The sequence below is a fragment of the Hippocampus comes genome, unplaced genomic scaffold (assembly GCF_001891065.2).
Source record: "Hippocampus comes isolate QL1 unplaced genomic scaffold, H_comes_QL1_v1.1 scaffold527, whole genome shotgun sequence".
Classification (NCBI taxonomy): domain Eukaryota; kingdom Metazoa; phylum Chordata; class Actinopteri; order Syngnathiformes; family Syngnathidae; genus Hippocampus; species Hippocampus comes.
Window position 1 is genome coordinate 315883 of NW_017804903.1, and position 18328 is coordinate 334210.

Consider the following 18328-nt stretch of genomic DNA (forward strand, 5'->3'; position numbering starts at 1 on the left):
CCCACCCCGCCCCCTCCCTCTACCTGTTCACACAGTTTGCATTAGCCACACCGCTGGAGAGCCACGGCGTCTAACCGCGGCAAGATAGATGGGCGCCGGCGCAGGCATGTCAGCTCGGCGGGCCAGGCGCACGGTAACAAGGTGGGCGTGGCCCTCCGCCGAAATGGGCTGCACATGAGCAATTTGTTACCGGCTAAGAGGAAGAACGGCGCTGCGGTCGCTGGTCAACATTTGCCAACAGGTACGCCAAGGGGTTCTCCCTTTGAAAGTGGCCCCAGCTAATTGTTGGCTAACCTTTTAAGAGTGTAAATGGTTTGAAGTAGTTAAGTAGAAACGTTTTCCATTGAAATACCCTAATCCGTTCCAAGCCCCGCCAAAATTCAGACATGAATATTTCTAAAGCATAAAAATGCATGAAAATATGTAACGAATACATGTTCTAATTAGATTAGGTTTTTGCCTGGCGTTTTGTCAAGAACTGACCCAAGGACGTTTGCTTTTGTCGGCTTTTAACAATCCTTGGAAAATGTCCAAGGCAAACATCAGCATCGTGAGCGATCGCCCGACTGGTGAACACTTTTTCTGGGTGATTCACATTTACGTAAAAGTATCGGAACGCCTCATGGCCCGAGGGGCGAATGACGAGGACGCTGCATAGACACATATGGTAGTCCCTCATAGCCAATGGGATGCCAGGATGATGCTCGGTAATAGCCAATGGCAGAGCAGCTATGAGTATGTTGCGTTCAGGAAACTTTGAGCTGCGAGTAGCGGCCCATACTCTATTTTTACCCTTCGTATCTTGAAATTAATTTCGTAACAAGAGGCAATATTTTCAAGTTGAGGCGTTTCATAACTTTTCATTTGAAGACACGTTCGTAAGTCGAGGTACCACTGTATAGTCTGGACCAGCGACAATGAAAATCTTGATCACATCTCAGTGAGTGTCGAATTTGCCAGACCCCACGTCAAGGAACACGGGCAGGTTGTGGAGTGTCCCACTGTGGCCGAGACGGAGATTGCAGCCGCCATCTGGCGCTATTTTATTGATGTAACATTTAATATCGTCCATCCACTAAAAGCGGATCCGACTCATGAGCTCCATTCGCACTTGTGAGTGCAGTGGGAGTTGACCATTTGGGCGATTGGGAGGTTAGAAGGGCAGAACCGATTGCAAATTCAAAATGAGGATGCGGAGAAAAAAGAAAAAAAAAAAAGAGGCCGAAGAGTCGGTCTCTAAACGCATCTCCCTCTCAGGAGAGAAGCCGGTAGAGGTGAGAGAAGAAGAAAGAGAGAGACGAATGCTTTCAGGAGCCGCAACTGCACTCTTAAGGAGGCGTGCGCACACCCGCGCATTTGCTCAAGCGCACCGGTCCACCTTAACAGAGAGGCACATGCCGTCCTGAAGGTGTATTCCCTTGAGATAGGCTCTCTCAATCATTTATAAGCCTCCCAACATTAGCCATTCAGATCATTTAGGGCAAAGGCAATGCCTGTCACCTCCCTTGCTATCATCTTCTGCTTCTCGTTTATTCTCGTCGCAGAGCTTTGTTTATCTCCGGCCGGGAAGGCGAGCGAGCTTTTGTTTTAAAACGATGGTTTATAAATAGGTCCCAAGAAGACGTCGCCAATCAAAAGAACTGTCAGCTGGCAGAAGGCATGCAAGGGGAAAAGGGAAAGAGAAAAAAAAAATGGAACAATTCCAATGACTGGCAGCTCGAAATGTTCTTGTGTTGGACTACTTGACTTATTCTTGTTTGTAATGTCTTAATAAATCAAATTTGCAGTTCGGTGGCTGCGACTGTACTCGTACCGTAGAGTGACTCCATACTGGCTGCGTCGTTGTCAATAAGCGCCGACGCCACCCACACAATGCCCAGGATGAGCAGAGCCAGCAAGAAGAGCATCACAAAGGTCTCCAAAATGCGTGCCTTAATACCCTAGTGCACAAAAATAACAAACGTCAACGTCTTGCCGCGGGCGTCATAAACCCTCAAATCCTATCAGGATGATTTTTTTTTTTTTTACTCGTACCGTAGAGTGACTCCATACTGGCTGCGTCGTTGTCAATAAGCGCCGACGCCACCCACACAATGCCCAGGATGAGCAGAGCCAGCAAGAAGAGCATCACAAAGGTCTCCAAAATGCGTGCCTTAATACCCTAGTGCACAAAAATAACAAACGTCAACGTCTTGCCGCGGGCGTCATAAACCCTCAAATCCTATCAGGATGATTTTTTTTTTTTTTAAATGGGCTTTATTTTAATGGACATCCCGTTTCCTCCCATCAGGCCACACTAGCGGCACACAAACATGACATAAATGCTCCCGCCGATACCTCTGTAAAACGGCTCTTTTATACACATGGAGTGCGCTCTGTAAAGCGCCTCTAACGGGCTCACTGGCAGAGGTGAAATTAAAAAAAAAAAAAAAAAAAAAAAAAACCTGAGAGATATCATCCAGTTGTCTTGAAACTGTGAGTGGTTCATTTTAACATGTTCAGACGATTGGAATGAGCAAAGCTTTTTATTTTATCAAACACTGTTGCCAGGGCGACGTGCTGTTGGACAATACCAATACAATAACATACATGTTTACTGATGTTAACATCAGTAAACATGTATGTATGTAGGAATTACTACAACTAGTTCTGTAGTAATTCCCCCCCGCCCCCAACACACACACACAGCGACAGCCAACGAGAGCGAGCGACAGCCAACGAGAGCGAGCGACAGCCAACGAGAGCGAGCGACGGCGGCGGGCGGTTGGGGCGCCGGTGGTGGGGGGGAGTTTCGACACATGCCGATATCCAATTTTATCAATTCTCACTATTGGCCGAACTGAACATTCGGGGAGTGCAGAAGAGTCTATTTTTGTATTGTAGTAATGAGACGAAAAAGACGTCGTATGATTTCGTTATTGACGGGGTGAGGTATCTTGCTACTTTTCTCATAACCCGAAATTCGAGCGACCTACCGTCGGCTTCACGAGTAACTGGCCCATGACCGTGAACATCCTTGACAATCCCACAGGGGTGCACACTACGAGAGAGAATAGAAAAAGTGCCAACATGTAAATGCCTTGCGGTCTCGATCAAATCTATGGTGAAAAGGCTTACTGAGTAAGAGCAGTCCTCCCATCAGAGATATACACGAGTACAGGTAGGGTAAGTAGAATTCCCAGAGGTCTATGGAAAGAAAGTCATATTAATCCATTTGAAGGGGAAAAAAAATTGAATTAAATTAAACCTGGGAAAAAAATGGTCCATGTAAATTATTTCCGAAAAACAACACAGAAAATTACGTGAAATTAAATGAAAATCAATATTGTGAAATAAAATACAATAAATTAATTCTAAAATGGAAGATTAAAAAAAGAAAATCCCTTTATTGGTAAAATAATACTTTCAAATAAAATAATAAGTAAAATGTAATACTGCAATTAAAAAAAAGGACTGACCAAGAATGCCCGAAAATAAGAAAAATAAAACAAATACATGAAAATAAATAGACAGGGAAATCCTTTGGTGGTCAAAGGAGGGCATGAAAGATAACTTGAATAATATAAAAAATAAAATATTAAATGTAGTAAGCACCAAATTACAAAAAGGATCAAGTTTGTCCACTTTTGGGGGCGGCAAACATATTTTTGCAACTTTCAAATTATTTACAACCTCATTGTATGTTTGCATTTATTAGAGCAAAAAAAAAAATGGAACAATTCCAATGACTGGCAGCTCGAAATGTTCTTGTGTTGGACTACTTGACTTATTCTTGTTTGTAATGTCTTAATAAATCAAATTTGCAGTTCGGTGGCTGCGACTGTACTCGTACCGTAGAGTGACTCCATACTGGCTGCGTCGTTGTCAATAAGCGCCGACGCCACCCACACAATGCCCAGGATGAGCAGAGCCAGCAAGAAGAGCATCACAAAGGTCTCCAAAATGCGTGCCTTAATACCCTAGTGCACAACAATAACAAACGTCAACGTCTTGCCGCGGGCGTCCGTTCTAATTGTGTAGCGTTGGCTAAATATAGCCACTCTGAAATATTTACCATCCCCTGATCCTCGCCGTGACATCGAGCTAGGGGGGCCGGGGGACATCCCGTTTCCTCCCATCAGGCCACACTAGCGGCACACAAACATGACATAAATGCTCCCGCCGATACCTCTGTAAAACGGCTCTTTTATACACATGGAGTGCGCTCTGTAAAGCGCCTCTAACGGGCTCACTGGCAGAGGTGAAATTAAAAAAAAAAAAAAAAGAGAGAAGGGGGTGACAGCGAAGGGGGTGCGAGGTCAGCTACTGTCTGCGATCAAGAGCAGGCCTCCCATCTGGGCCCGATTAGGCGCTCTTCTAGCGCCGTTGTATCCTGGCCGGCGCAGACGGCGGGCTTTCGGAGTAATTTGGGTTTTCCGGGTCACAAACTGCTGAGTGGTTAATTAAGTGCCCCCCCCCACCCCGCCCCCTCCCTCTACCTGTTCACACAGTTTGCATTAGCCACACCGCTGGAGAGCCACGGCGTCTAACCGCGGCAAGATAGATGGGCGCCGGCGCAGGCATGTCAGCTCGGCGGGCCAGGCGCACGGTAACAAGGTGGGCGTGGCCCTCCGCCGAAATGGGCTGCACATGAGCAATTTGTTACCGGCTAAGAGGAAGAACGGCGCTGCGGTCGCTGGTCAACATTTGCCAACAGGTACGCCAAGGGGTTCTCCCTTTGAAAGTGGCCCCAGCTAATTGTTGGCTAACCTTTTAAGAGTGTAAATGGTTTGAAGTAGTTAAGTAGAAACGTTTTCCATTGAAATACCCTAATCCGTTCCAAGCCCCGCCAAAATTCAGACATGAATATTTCTAAAGCATAAAAATGCATGAAAATATGTAACGAATACATGTTCTAATTAGATTAGGTTTTTGCCTGGCGTTTTGTCAAGAACTGACCCAAGGACGTTTGCTTTTGTCGGCTTTTAACAATCCTTGGAAAATGTCCAAGGCAAACATCAGCATCGTGAGCGATCGCCCGACTGGTGAACACTTTTTCTGGGTGATTCACATTTACGTAAAAGTATCGGAACGCCTCATGGCCCGAGGGGCGAATGACGAGGACGCTGCATAGACACATATGGTAGTCCCTCATAGCCAATGGGATGCCAGGATGATGCTCGGTAATAGCCAATGGCAGAGCAGCTATGAGTATGTTGCGTTCAGGAAACTTTGAGCTGCGAGTAGCGGCCCATACTCTATTTTTACCCTTCGTATCTTGAAATTAATTTCGTAACAAGAGGCAATATTTTCAAGTTGAGGCGTTTCATAACTTTTCATTTGAAGACACGTTCGTAAGTCGAGGTACCACTGTATAGTCTGGACCAGCGACAATGAAAATCTTGATCACATCTCAGTGAGTGTCGAATTTGCCAGACCCCACGTCAAGGAACACGGGCAGGTTGTGGAGTGTCCCACTGTGGCCGAGACGGAGATTGCAGCCGCCATCTGGCGCTATTTTATTGATGTAACATTTAATATCGTCCATCCACTAAAAGCGGATCCGACTCATGAGCTCCATTCGCACTTGTGAGTGCAGTGGGAGTTGACCATTTGGGCGATTGGGAGGTTAGAAGGGCAGAACCGATTGCAAATTCAAAATGAGGATGCGGAGAAAAAAGAAAAAAAAAAAAGAGGCCGAAGAGTCGGTCTCTAAACGCATCTCCCTCTCAGGAGAGAAGCCGGTAGAGGGGAGAGAAGAAGAAAGAGAGAGACGAATGCTTTCAGGAGCCGCAACTGCACTCTTAAGGAGGCGTGCGCACACCCGCGCATTTGCTCAAGCGCACCGGTCCACCTTAACAGAGAGGCACATGCCGTCCTGAAGGTGTATTCCCTTGAGATAGGCTCTCTCAATCATTTATAAGCCTCCCAACATTAGCCATTCAGATCATTTAGGGCAAAGGCAATGCCTGTCACCTCCCTTGCTATCATCTTCTGCTTCTCGTTTATTCTCGTCGCAGAGCTTTGTTTATCTCCGGCCGGGAAGGCGAGCGAGCTTTTGTTTTAAAACGATGGTTTATAAATAGGTCCCAAGAAGACGTCGCCAATCAAAAGAACTGTCAGCTGGCAGAAGGCATGCAAGGGGAAAAGGGAAAGAGAAAAAAAAAAGACATGCTGAAAGTTTCTATTCTCGCCGTTCTAATTGTGTAGCGTTGGCTAAATATAGCCACTCTGAAATATTTACCATCCCCTGATCCTCGCCGTGACATCGAGCTAGGGGGGCCGGGGGGGGGGGGGGAAAAATGTTTGGCTTGTGCGCGAACCGAAACGACTTCCAAGAAATACGTGGAGGATCATGGCAGAAAGTCGCCGCGACACAAAACACGCCATGCTGAGTTCGTCTTAATCATTGCGCACATGTGTGTACCCGGAAACAAATATTTTGTGAAACAATTATTCTTCCGATTTATGCCTTTGAGTAATCGGATCAAAATTGACTTTGCATGATCACATAACAAAATGCGCACGTGTGGTAAAGATATTGTTGTTGTCCACTGGAGGTCACCTTCCTCACGTTCCATACTGTAATATCTGTGACTTGAGTCCGTGGCTTTCAAGAGCCTTACGAGTGACCTGCAAGTCACTGATTGAGAATGTGTACGTTTGGCTGTTGTGAGCTCAGGTGAGCTGCCCAACTGTTAACCAATTAACAGCTAAAATTATTTGCTGGGGAAAGAAAATCTCGAACAATTTATTAAAAATTATTATTATTATTTTACTGTAACTTCAGTCGCTAATACATTCCGCAAACTGTCTTCCTGTTTAGTCATGTTCTTTTTTCATTTTGGTTGAGGGGTCAGTGGGTGGTTAGCATGCTATGTGTTATGCGTGTTAGCATTTCATTCGTCGTCTTTTTCCGCCGAAATGGGCTGCACATGAGCAATTTGTTACCGGCTAAGAGGAAGAACGGCGCTGCGGTCGCTGGTCAACATTTGCCAACAGGTACGCCAAGGGGTTCTCCCTTTGAAAGTGGCCCCAGCTAATTGTTGGCTAACCTTTTAAGAGTGTAAATGGTTTGAAGTAGTTAAGTAGAAACGTTTTCCATTGAAATACCCTAATCCGTTCCAAGCCCCGCCAAAATTCAGACATGAATATTTCTAAAGCATAAAAATGCATGAAAATATGTAACGAATACATGTTCTAATTAGATTAGGTTTTTGCCTGGCGTTTTGTCAAGAACTGACCCAAGGACGTTTGCTTTTGTCGGCTTTTAACAATCCTTGGAAAATGTCCAAGGCAAACATCAGCATCGTGAGCGATCGCCCGACTGGTGAACTCTTTTTCTGGGTGATTCACATTTACGTAAAAGTATCGGAACGCCTCATGGCCCGAGGGGCGAATGACGAGGACGCTGCATAGACACATATGGTAGTCCCTCATAGCCAATGGGATGCCAGGATGATGCTCGGTAATAGCCAATGGCAGAGCAGCTATGAGTATGTTGCGTTCAGGAAACTTTGAGCTGCGAGTAGCGGCCCATACTCTATTTTTACCCTTCGTATCTTGAAATTAATTTCGTAACAAGAGGCAATATTTTCAAGTTGAGGCGTTTCATAACTTTTCATTTGAAGACACGTTCGTAAGTCGAGGTACCACTGTATAGTCTGGACCAGCGACAATGAAAATCTTGATCACATCTCAGTGAGTGTCGAATTTGCCAGACCCCACGTCAAGGAACACGGGCAGGTTGTGGAGTGTCCCACTGTGGCCGAGACGGAGATTGCAGCCGCCATCTGGCGCTATTTTATTGATGTAACATTTAATATCGTCCATCCACTAAAAGCGGATCCGACTCATGAGCTCCATTCGCACTTGTGAGTGCAGTGGGAGTTGACCATTTGGGCGATTGGGAGGTTAGAAGGGCAGAACCGATTGCAAATTCAAAATGAGGATGCGGAGAAAAAAGAAAAAAAAAAAAGAGGCCGAAGAGTCGGTCTCTAAACGCATCTCCCTCTCAGGAGAGAAGCCGGTAGAGGGGAGAGAAGAAGAAAGAGAGAGACGAATGCTTTCAGGAGCCGCAACTGCACTCTTAAGGAGGCGTGCGCACACCCGCGCATTTGCTCAAGCGCACCGGTCCACCTTAACAGAGAGGCACATGCCGTCCTGAAGGTGTATTCCCTTGAGATAGGCTCTCTCAATCATTTATAAGCCTCCCAACATTAGCCATTCAGATCATTTAGGGCAAAGGCAATGCCTGTCACCTCCCTTGCTATCATCTTCTGCTTCTCGTTTATTCTCGTCGCAGAGCTTTGTTTATCTCCGGCCGGGAAGGCGAGCGAGCTTTTGTTTTAAAACGATGGTTTATAAATAGGTCCCAAGAAGACGTCGCCAATCAAAAGAACTGTCAGCTGGCAGAAGGCATGCAAGGGGAAAAGGGAAAGAGAAAAAAAAAAGACATGCTGAAAGTGTTTGGCTTGTGCGCGAACCGAAACGACTTCCAAGAAATACGTGGAGGATCATGGCAGAAAGTCGCCGCGACACAAAACACGCCATGCTGAGTTCGTCTTAATCATTGCGCACATGTGTGTACCCGGAAACAAATATTTTGTGAAACAATTATTCTTCCGATTTATGCCTTTGAGTAATCGGATCAAAATTGACTTTGCATGATCACATAACAAAATGCGCACGTGTGGTAAAGATATTGTTGTTGTCCACTGGAGGTCACCTTCCTCACGTTCCATACTGTAATATCTGTGACTTGAGTCCGTGGCTTTCAAGAGCCTTACGAGTGACCTGCAAGTCACTGATTGAGAATGTGTACGTTTGGCTGTTGTGAGCTCAGGTGAGCTGCCCAATTGTTAACCAATTAACAGCTAAAATTATTTGCTGGGGAAAGAAAATCTCGAACAATTTATTAAAAATTATTATTATTATTTTACTGTAACTTCAGTCGCTAATACATTCCGCAAACTGTCTTCCTGTTTAGTCATGTTCTTTTTTCATTTTGGTTGAGGGGTCAGTGGGTGGTTAGCATGCTATGTGTTATGCGTGTTAGCATTTCATTCGTCGTCTTTTGACTTCTGTCAGTGGGTGGTTAGCATGCTACGTGTTATGCGTGTTAGCATTTCATTCGTCGTCTTTTGACTTCCAGTCCAAGCACAGGGAATAATATAAAATCCTGAAATCACCCGTTGCTCTTTTTTAATCGCCCTTTACACACTTTTGTCCTCCAGTCGCTAGCTTGCGTTATGTTACATTCCCAAATGCTATCATGCTAGCGTCCGAGATCATCCGCCGGACCGTCTGTCTGTTGGCTGTCAGAAGCGTGTGGAGCGAGGGCCAAAAGGGTTAAGTGAGGGAGGGTGTGAGCGAGAAAGGCCCCTGCCAGATGCCCGAGGACCTTATTAGCGCATTGTTGAAGGGCCGAGGCCGCAATGACCGTGTGGGGAGACGCAAAGCAGAGAGGACAGAGAGAAGGGGACACGCCGGCCCGTAAAGCGCAGGAATGGACTTCTAAGGCCTCTTTTAATAAGACTCCTCGATAACGATGCGAGGCGCATGGAAAATGATCAGCATCACGTCGTATTGTTCAAACGCGAGCGATCGGACGCATAAAAAAAAAAAAACAACTTGTTTATGGTCGACACAGTGTGACCGCAGCTTGTTCTGCTTCTGTGCTTCTTTTCATCAAGCTAAGAAGCGCAACGTTTCCATCAACGTCATCCTTCGGATCAATTCATCTATCAAAGCTTCCTTTCAGAATCCTAATTCTCCATCGTCGCTAAATTAGCTGTATTTTCGTTGCCGGCTAGATAAATCTGCGCATACTAATTCGGCGAATGTTAGCACTTTGTCCAGGCTCATTAGCCTTGTAGGAGTCGTAGCCGACTTCAGGACATGACGTAAAAGCCACGTTATTGATGTACCAATGGATCAAGTTGAAGGTTCAAAAGTTTGGATGAGTTTGGCGCCGAAAAATGCCATGAATACCAGCCACTCTTTCAGGTCCGAAAAACAATCGTGAAAAGAGGGGAGACGAACTCCATGCTTGGAGTTGAACTTTCTAAAGCTTGAATACCCGCATATTGTATGCCAAATACACTTGAAAGGATGTCCCCAGTTTACAACCGGATTTCACTCTGGCGGCGCGACCCAAACATGTACGCAGGTCGAAATGTCCAATTAATTCACACTAATGCAGTCATAAATGTCAGGAAATGACAGTAAATATGTGAATGAAAACCGTTTTCAATGGGGGGGGGGATGGAAGGAGACTGGTAATTAAAAGCCTCAGGCTCTGCCCTAGTTCATGACATCTTCATGAAAAAAAAAAAACAAACTACTCGACGGTTTAGAAAACGACGTCAATTGATGAAGAGGGGCGGAAAAAAAAAAAAAGAACCTGAGCAACTTGCTTGTTCTTTTTTTATTTTCTTTTTTAAATTCCCGGCTGGAGCTAATATGTTCTCATGGCAACCGACATTGTAACCGACAGCTTTAGGGAGACATTGTGACCTTAAAGGAAGGTATGTAAACACCACTTTATATTCCCGGCCGGCCCCTGCCCAAAAGAAGGCCTGGGAAAAATGTCCGCATGTGCAGGAGATTTGAAATAAATATCCCAGCCCCCATTGTGGAGGGGCAACAAAGACGAGTATCTTAGTAACACCACGCGGGGTTTGCTCGGTGAGACGTTCTTGAAACCTGTTGGCCCTCCGCTGGGTCAGTCAAAGGGGTCAGACTGGTTGCAACTCGTTTCAGGATCAAACACATTTCACACACGCAGAGGGGAAGACGCGGCCACTTTTCACTGCAAGGCCTTATTTGTAACGCGGCACTTTCTCATTGCTGCACACTTTCAACTCAACAAGACGTCTCCCAATAAGACAAGAACAACCCCACAAAGGATCCCACCCCCCACACCCTCCCAAACATTTTACATGACAGTGGAACCTCAAAAGTCAAGCTCAAATCCTTTTCGGGGATGCTGGTTAAGGAACAATTATTTCCCATAGAAAGTAAATAGAAATAACGGGATGCTCGCCAAAATAAAAACACTTTTGATCATCTTAAATCGAGATGGGTGACTACCGATAGTATCGAGCCGATGCACCGGCTTTATTGAAAGGTATCGAGAACTTCATGCAGGATTCCAAAACCAGCCACTGATACTTCAGGGAGAAAAAAAAAAAATCTGACATCGCATAAGTTCCCCTTTTGCAGTTTTGTGGTCAAATCATCTGCCTCAGAAAGGCTCACATTTTTTTGTCCTCACGTTCAATGAAATTTTAAGTACTTGAGGTTTCGGTACATCGTATCGGAGAGTACTCGGGAGTGATTCCTCTCCTTCTGATATCGCCCAGAAAAAAAGAGATGTTGAACGTTTGTAATATGAAGCAATTTAATAATCAATATACAAAAAAATTTTTGCTCATTTCATGATGGATACTTCACTTTACCGGGGATCATAAATGACAAACCGCCGAGGCTAGCGCTTCAAAGCTTTCCGATTAACACGCGTGCACGGGCTTGCCGTTTTGTTTGAAGGCAACATCGCTTCGAGATATTCCACTCGTTATATCTACAAATGAAACGCTTCATTAATTTCGTGATCTAAATAGACACGTTCATCATGCCCTATACTGTCCTTGTGACCAGAGTGCTGTTGAAAACATCGGAAAAAGATCCGATTGCAGTGGTGGGCCTAAACGCTAGCATGCTTTAGCTTGGATACCAGTCCATCGAAATAAATCAATGCTATTCATCGCTGTTTGTGAAATTCTGATTTAAAAAATAATATCTGTAAAAACAAGTATCGATAAGAAGTATCACTGTATCACCAATAAAGTTAGTCCCACAGGTTTTATTGCGGCCATAAAGCTTTGAAATCACTCTCCGGCTAAATGATATACGTTAGCCCACTCTAGTTCTCAGTGGCTCAATTCCAATGTGTTGTTTAAAAAAATGAAATAATCGAGTAAAGAGCTGAACCCAAGATTGACCTCTAAAAGCCTGAACGATGCAGCTCCTCGGCAAGGATTTGAGCACCCGGCCGTAAAAAGGGGGGAGACATTTTACAGCAGCAAATAAAGCTCGGATCATAACATCAGAAGTCGGGACCCTTTAAGTCGCTCCGATTCATCCACAATTTGGACAATTTGTTACACTATTAATCACTCGGCCGCCATCCGACAACGAGCTGAACAGTTAAAGCTGGGAAAAAAAAAAAAAGTTTTAAAAAGTTTGACGTTTTCCATCTTTTTGTCACGGTGGCGTCTTTTATTGCATCATCAAACATAAGCGCGGCCACATGAAAAGGCTGGCGCGCGACATTAGCCGCTAAATTCATCACTTGCTTCATTTCCGCACTCACAAGGAGCACAAGCTTGAAATGCCACATAAAAAAACAAACAAAAAAAAAGTTGCACTCGCATAGCATTGTCGCCACCTCATACTGTTAATTTGTTCTCATCGTGTTTTAAGTTTTTTTTTTTCATGCAGCTTCCCAACAATAGGATACATTGTGTTATTATTGTGTTGTCATAGTGTTAATATTTCATTGCATGGTGTTATGGCAGCGCTGTAAAACTCATTTTCGTCACGGGCCTGATTTTAGTTACAGTTTCCCTTCGGTGGGCTGTTATGACTGAAACAATATAAAAAAGTCAAGAATAAACAGTTCATTCGCATATTGTTTAAGTTGCTGTCATGAGGGCTGTGGTAACAAAAAAATGCTTACAGTATCACTCTTCTTTATTCCAAAATGAGAATTTGAAATGTTGGTACAGATTTTAGCACAAGCATCATGAAAGTTGACCTGTTTGATTTGCTTTCGCAGGCCACATAAAATGATGTGGCGGGCCAGATCTGGCCCCCGGGCCTTGGGTTTGACACAGGTGGTGTTATGGTTTCACAGCATAATTTATTGCAGTCTAATATTTATTGCATTCTCATAATGAATCATTTTGGCGTTTTTTTTTAATTTTTTTGTGACAGCATTTGCAGTTGGTCTGTCGGGTTGTTAGCATTATTGGGATAAAGAGATACATGTGTATGTTTTGACACTTATTTTGCGTAAGCTGCACGAACGACCGGCTTTCGTCGGCCAAGCGTGACCTCCGTCCGGTCCGAGCTTAGCAGGCACGCGAGACATACCTGCACGTGCAGCCAAACATTGAACAGAGCCGGCCGGCACAGAGCTGGCCTTTAAGTATATTGATGGAAGATGCGGTAGCAAGAACCCAGAATCAAAAGGCAACGAGGGCCGGGCCCGCCCTTTGCTTCCCACGCTGACCAAATTCCACCAAAACAAATTAGGAACACAAAAAAAAAAAAAAAAGAGCTGGCCTTGCAGCTACAGTACAGGGCGATTTTTACGTGCTTTTTGCCAGGAAGGACATAAACCAGGGGGCGTTTCAAACTGTGCCACAGGATAGAGGCGTATTAAAAGTAAATCTTTCCCCCTCCATTTTGCAAGCTTCTATTGTGCTGTCATGTTGCTGCCACTTTATGGATTCTTGGAACACGAGCCCCCCCCAAAGTCGCTCACCCTCTCCCTTTTTTTTTTCTCCGAGGGTGGGGTGTAATCAATTAAACTAGGAAGTTCGCCGAGCCTTACAACTCGATTATTAGCCTGTCCTTTTGAAGTTTTATTTTAGGAGGTTGTTGGGGGGGGAGGCTTTGGGGGTGGCGGGCAACGGGGCATCAGGCTTTAAATCAGTGGGGCCGATGCAGCCGCGTTGAAGCGTTTGCAGCCGACGCGGCCTTATTGTGAGGCCTTGTCAGGATGTGGCGCGGGGCGAAGTCCAGATTCCCACTTTCATGGTTAATGAGCTTTCGGTCGGCGGCCTGAGTCAGCGAGAGGACACGCAATGAAGCACCTGCTGCTGCTAACCCCCCCACCACCCCACCCTACCCCTACCACTTAGATGCAGAAATACCGAACAGTAAAAAGCGTCTTATTTCTACCTTTTTAGATCCGGCGAAGCCCTCCGACTCCAGGAAGAAATAGGCGAAGGGCATCAGGACAAAGAGGCAAAGGTTGGAAAAGAGGGACACCAGATTCCACAAACCTGGAGAAAGTAAGGTACAGCATTGGCAGATTGATTGCCAATCAACCAAATCATTAGCATATATTGATTCTCTTTATGCCAGCGACTTATAGTGACAGCCAGGACAATTAAATACTCTTTCACCTTTCCATTGTAAAATAAACTGCTCACAAACAGTTTGGGATTTTCGAGTGAAATGTCAGGAGGTGAATTTAGTTTGACCTCTGAACTTGGAAAGTCCAACTGTTCAGTGACTCAGTAATTCTTGCACAACTTGCAAAACAAGGGGCTGAACGGGGGAAAAAAATGACTACTGGTATTTGACGAATGCATTTCCAAGGGTATTGTGACTCTTTTGATCAAACTGAACTGGGAAATGTGTTGGTCAACTCATGAATCAAACACCTGTTGGGAATTTTGCTCTTCAGCTCCTTGTTGAAAATAGCAAGTTGTGCAAGAAGTATTGAAACATTCAAATTAAGATCCCCTTTAATGGTGATAAAGCATTCGAAAATGTCACCCAATAACCCCAACTTTTTGTGTGGAGTACCCGTGGGCTCAATGAAAGCTGAAACATTTGAGTCAAGCTGGCAGGCAGATTTGAGGATGCAGCCGCGGTGAAGATATTTGATGGACTCTCCCGCCCCCTTGTGGCCATTGCTGCCCATAGCAGCTTGTCGATGCCGCATTGCATCGCTGCACAAGTTTCACAAAACATGTTGAATCACCGCGCGATTGAAAGGTGTCTGGAAAAATGATGTGGACTGACCGTGGATGAGGGAGCCATTGAGCCACTGGATGTAGTAGTTCTTGGGGAAGGACAGCAGGATCTCGTTGCTGATGATGGAGAACGGCAGCAGGAAGACGGCGCCACCCGACACGGCGAGCGTGAACGTGCACAGGTACAATCTGCAAGTGCGGGTGGGGGGTCAAAGTTGTTTGGGTGTTTTGAACACACAATGTGTCATTCTCTTTGTTTTAGGTTTAGTTTGACGGTAAACTTGAATTAGCTTGAAGCCTTTTGCGGGCTGGGGGGCCTGCTCACTATTTGCAAAACTGAGTTGAGTTGCGTTCATGAGCTGGCCAGCAGTTCTACAGGAACAGTTTCAGTCTCGCAACTTTATTCTGGTAATTTTTCATATTATGATTTTCTCCTAATATCACACTATTTTAGTCAACGTTTGACCTTACTGTCTGAATTTTGATTTGAAATGAAAAAAGTTAAATTTATTTCGAGCCATTTTCATATACTTCTCAAATAATTACCTACTGGTACTTTTTTTTTGTCATATGACTTCATTTTTGTCAAAACAAATAATCTCAGTCATAATATGACTTTTTGTAAACATTGACATCATTCCAGTTTTTACGTTTCCTGGAATATTACTTCTCCACACAATAACATCACTCTCAACCTTTGACATTATTTATGCTATATGACTTTATCGTTGAGTGCATTTTTTCCATCATGATATTATGACCTTATTCTCATGGGGGGGGGGGGTTCCTTCATATCCTTTTTTTTCCTCCTGTTTCATCAGGTGATGAATGCAGCGCTTGACTTTATGTTCTGTATTGCTGGTAGGCTCTCATGTTTTGTTTTGCATCCTTGTGGAACTCTAGCGTTGGATGTAATCTTTTAAGAGGCGGACTGCAGCACACCCTTCTGCTTAAAATGTCCTTTTTCCTCCATTTGGATCATGTTTTATATCGGGGGTGCGCACAATGGAAGCAGCGTGTTGGACTCACGATATTCTGTTGACAACAGCATCTTCGTCCTCATGGTCATCTAGAAAAGTAGAAAAGTCATTTGGAGATGATCGAAAACAACTGGGCTGAATTTGTATTGTTTTGACCTCTTTGCAAGAAAGTCAGCACCGGACCATTTATCAGGTGTCTGTAAAAGATTATCCTGATTGATTATTCTGTGGTGTGGGGTGTGTCGGGTCTTTTTTGGGTTTAAAAAAAACAAAAAAAACAACAACCTTTGTATTCTTTGTGCTTTAGGGAAGTATGGATCCCTGCAGTGCCACGCTGCCCCATGCAGGTCAGTCTTGGTACTTCGATAAAGACTCTGGTTTGTCAGTGGACTGGAGATAATAGTTATGTGTGTGTGATCTGCTGTGTTGCTCATCTCAAGTACACCACACACGATAGGAACGGTGAGAACACATTTAATATTTTTTTGGGGTCAAAATTAAAGGTCAGGACTTCTGTAACCTGCCTGAGGTGTCTCCCGGACACCAGAATTTCAAAGACGCACTTACCCGTCTTCCTCCTGTATCGGGTGACAATGAAGTAGGAGACAATGTAGAGTACGGCAAATAGGAGGAAACATATCTGAAACGGCAATATGAAGAATATTAGTGGTGGCCATTTGGGAACACATGGGTAGAAACCAAAACACTTTATAACATGGGCGGCCCGGTGGTCGACTGGTTAGTGCGTCGGCCTCACAGTGCAGAGGTGCAGGGTTCCATTCCGGCTCTGGCCTTCCTGTGGAGAGTTTGCATTTTTTCTCCGTGCCCGCGTGGGTTTTCTCCGGGTACTCCGGTTTCCTCCCACATTCCAAAAACATGCGTGGCAGGCTGATTGAACACTCTAAATTGCCCCTTGGTGTGAGTGTGACCGCGGATGGTTGTTCGTCTTTATGTGCCCTGCGATTGGCTGGCAATCGGTTCCGGGTGTACCCTGCCTACTGCTCAAAGACGGCTGGGATAGGCTCCAGCACGCCCTTGTGTGAATAAGCAGATCAGAAAATGGATGGATGGACTTCACAACACTTTGAGTCTTGAAAAAGTATAAACAAGCTATCGCTTTCAAAACATGTGCTCATGTTTCCTCAAAAGTGGGCAAGGGGGTTTATTTACAACCTGATAAGATGTCCACTGTCGTTACCGCTGTCCCTCAAAGGGTTAAAAAGAAAATGGCTATTATATATTCGTATAGCTCAGAAAAAAACAGCATGTTTTTATGACACATAATTAGGCCAATGCGTTTCACAGATAGGACTCTCAAAGGTGTTTGTCGCGTCTAAATATGCTGACGGATAAGATCCCGTTCCACATTCCCCCCCTCCTCCTGTGACAGCAAGCGGGACGCCACTAATAGAAAGTTTAAGCTCTTGGCAGTGTCACAACATGACTCAGCCTGCGCGATGACGCCCAAACACACGGCACAGGATCAGGTGCGCAGGGCTGATAAAGCAGCACACAAAAAAAAAAATCTATATAAATAACGACAGCACTTTGTGAGGAGATAACGCTAACACCACTTCTCTGAAAGACACTCGCAGGCCAGGATAGGATGCAGTCTAATCACATGCAATACAAGAGCTGTATCCTTGGATGGTCAACACAGCGAGACAGTATTTCACACCTTCATGGGACAGGGAGTCAAAACAGAGGTGCGGATGTGCAATTTCACCTGTAGCTTTTTTATTTATTTATTTTTTACACGGGTGCCAATTTGAGTCATTTTGTAAAGTCACTTTTTTTTTTTTAATCGAGCATTGAATAAAAAAATGATTTTGTATTGTTGAAGTGCAGATATTATTTTTGTCCAATAGCAGTCACCATCCTTGTGTTCCAACATCGTATCTGTGACTTAAGCGTATGTATAGTTTTAAAAAGCGAGGGCTGGTGAGTGACATGAGTCTTATTAATTCTGTATTTTCACAGCCCCGCTTTGTTCAGCAGAAAGGTCGGTGCTGTTGGACAGTCTGCGGCGGGATGGATGCGTGGCTTGAGGAGCCGACGATGAGAAGAAAGGAGCGTCAGCGCAGAGCTATGTGGAACTGGGTGGGAGTCGCGGCTTGGAATTGAAGCGGATTTACATGGGACAGGAGATGAGAGCCAATCTCTTTTTCGTTAATGGACGCTCCAGCTTCTTGTTGCTTTCAAACTTAGCTTGTAGCGGATGTGTGCACATTTTCAGCGTGACATCTTTGATCCACTGGTGAAAAGGACACTTTGATTCGCTCCTCTTTTATCGATAACTGCTTCAAACAAAAAAGTGTATGTAGGAAAAGTGGTTAAGATTGCACGGCTGTCTGTGTCTTATGTGTTGTGTTGTATTATTTTGTCATTTTATGTTAACTGTTCTTTTGATGGCGGCCCGGGCACCCGCAGCAGCTCCTCTTGTCTGGTTGAGAGAGAGGAAATTTCATCTGTGCTGTATGTTGCACATACACCGCATTTGACAATAAAGTTGCACTGGACTTGACTTGATTGCAGCTTGGTCATCCGATAAGGAAAATTCTCCCATCTATGGCCCCTTCTTAAGTTTTTTTTTTC

General features: G+C 44.7%; 1 protein-coding gene across 1 annotated transcript in view; it reads right to left on the bottom strand.

Annotated features, from left to right (window-relative positions):
- The window catches only part of lmbr1 (limb development membrane protein 1), a 42157-nt gene that overhangs the window by 23133 nt on the left and 696 nt on the right, over positions 1 to 18328 (bottom strand). Inside the window, exons 2-8 of the mRNA XM_019883786.1 lie at positions 16301 to 16373; positions 15783 to 15822; positions 14803 to 14942; positions 13951 to 14054; positions 3833 to 3959; positions 3118 to 3186; positions 2976 to 3040 (exon numbers count right to left, since the gene is read on the bottom strand). Coding sequence (XP_019739345.1) covers positions 2976 to 3040; positions 3118 to 3186; positions 3833 to 3959; positions 13951 to 14054; positions 14803 to 14942; positions 15783 to 15822; positions 16301 to 16373 — 618 coding nt within the window. The remainder of the gene's footprint in view (positions 1 to 2975; positions 3041 to 3117; positions 3187 to 3832; positions 3960 to 13950; positions 14055 to 14802; positions 14943 to 15782; positions 15823 to 16300; positions 16374 to 18328) is intronic.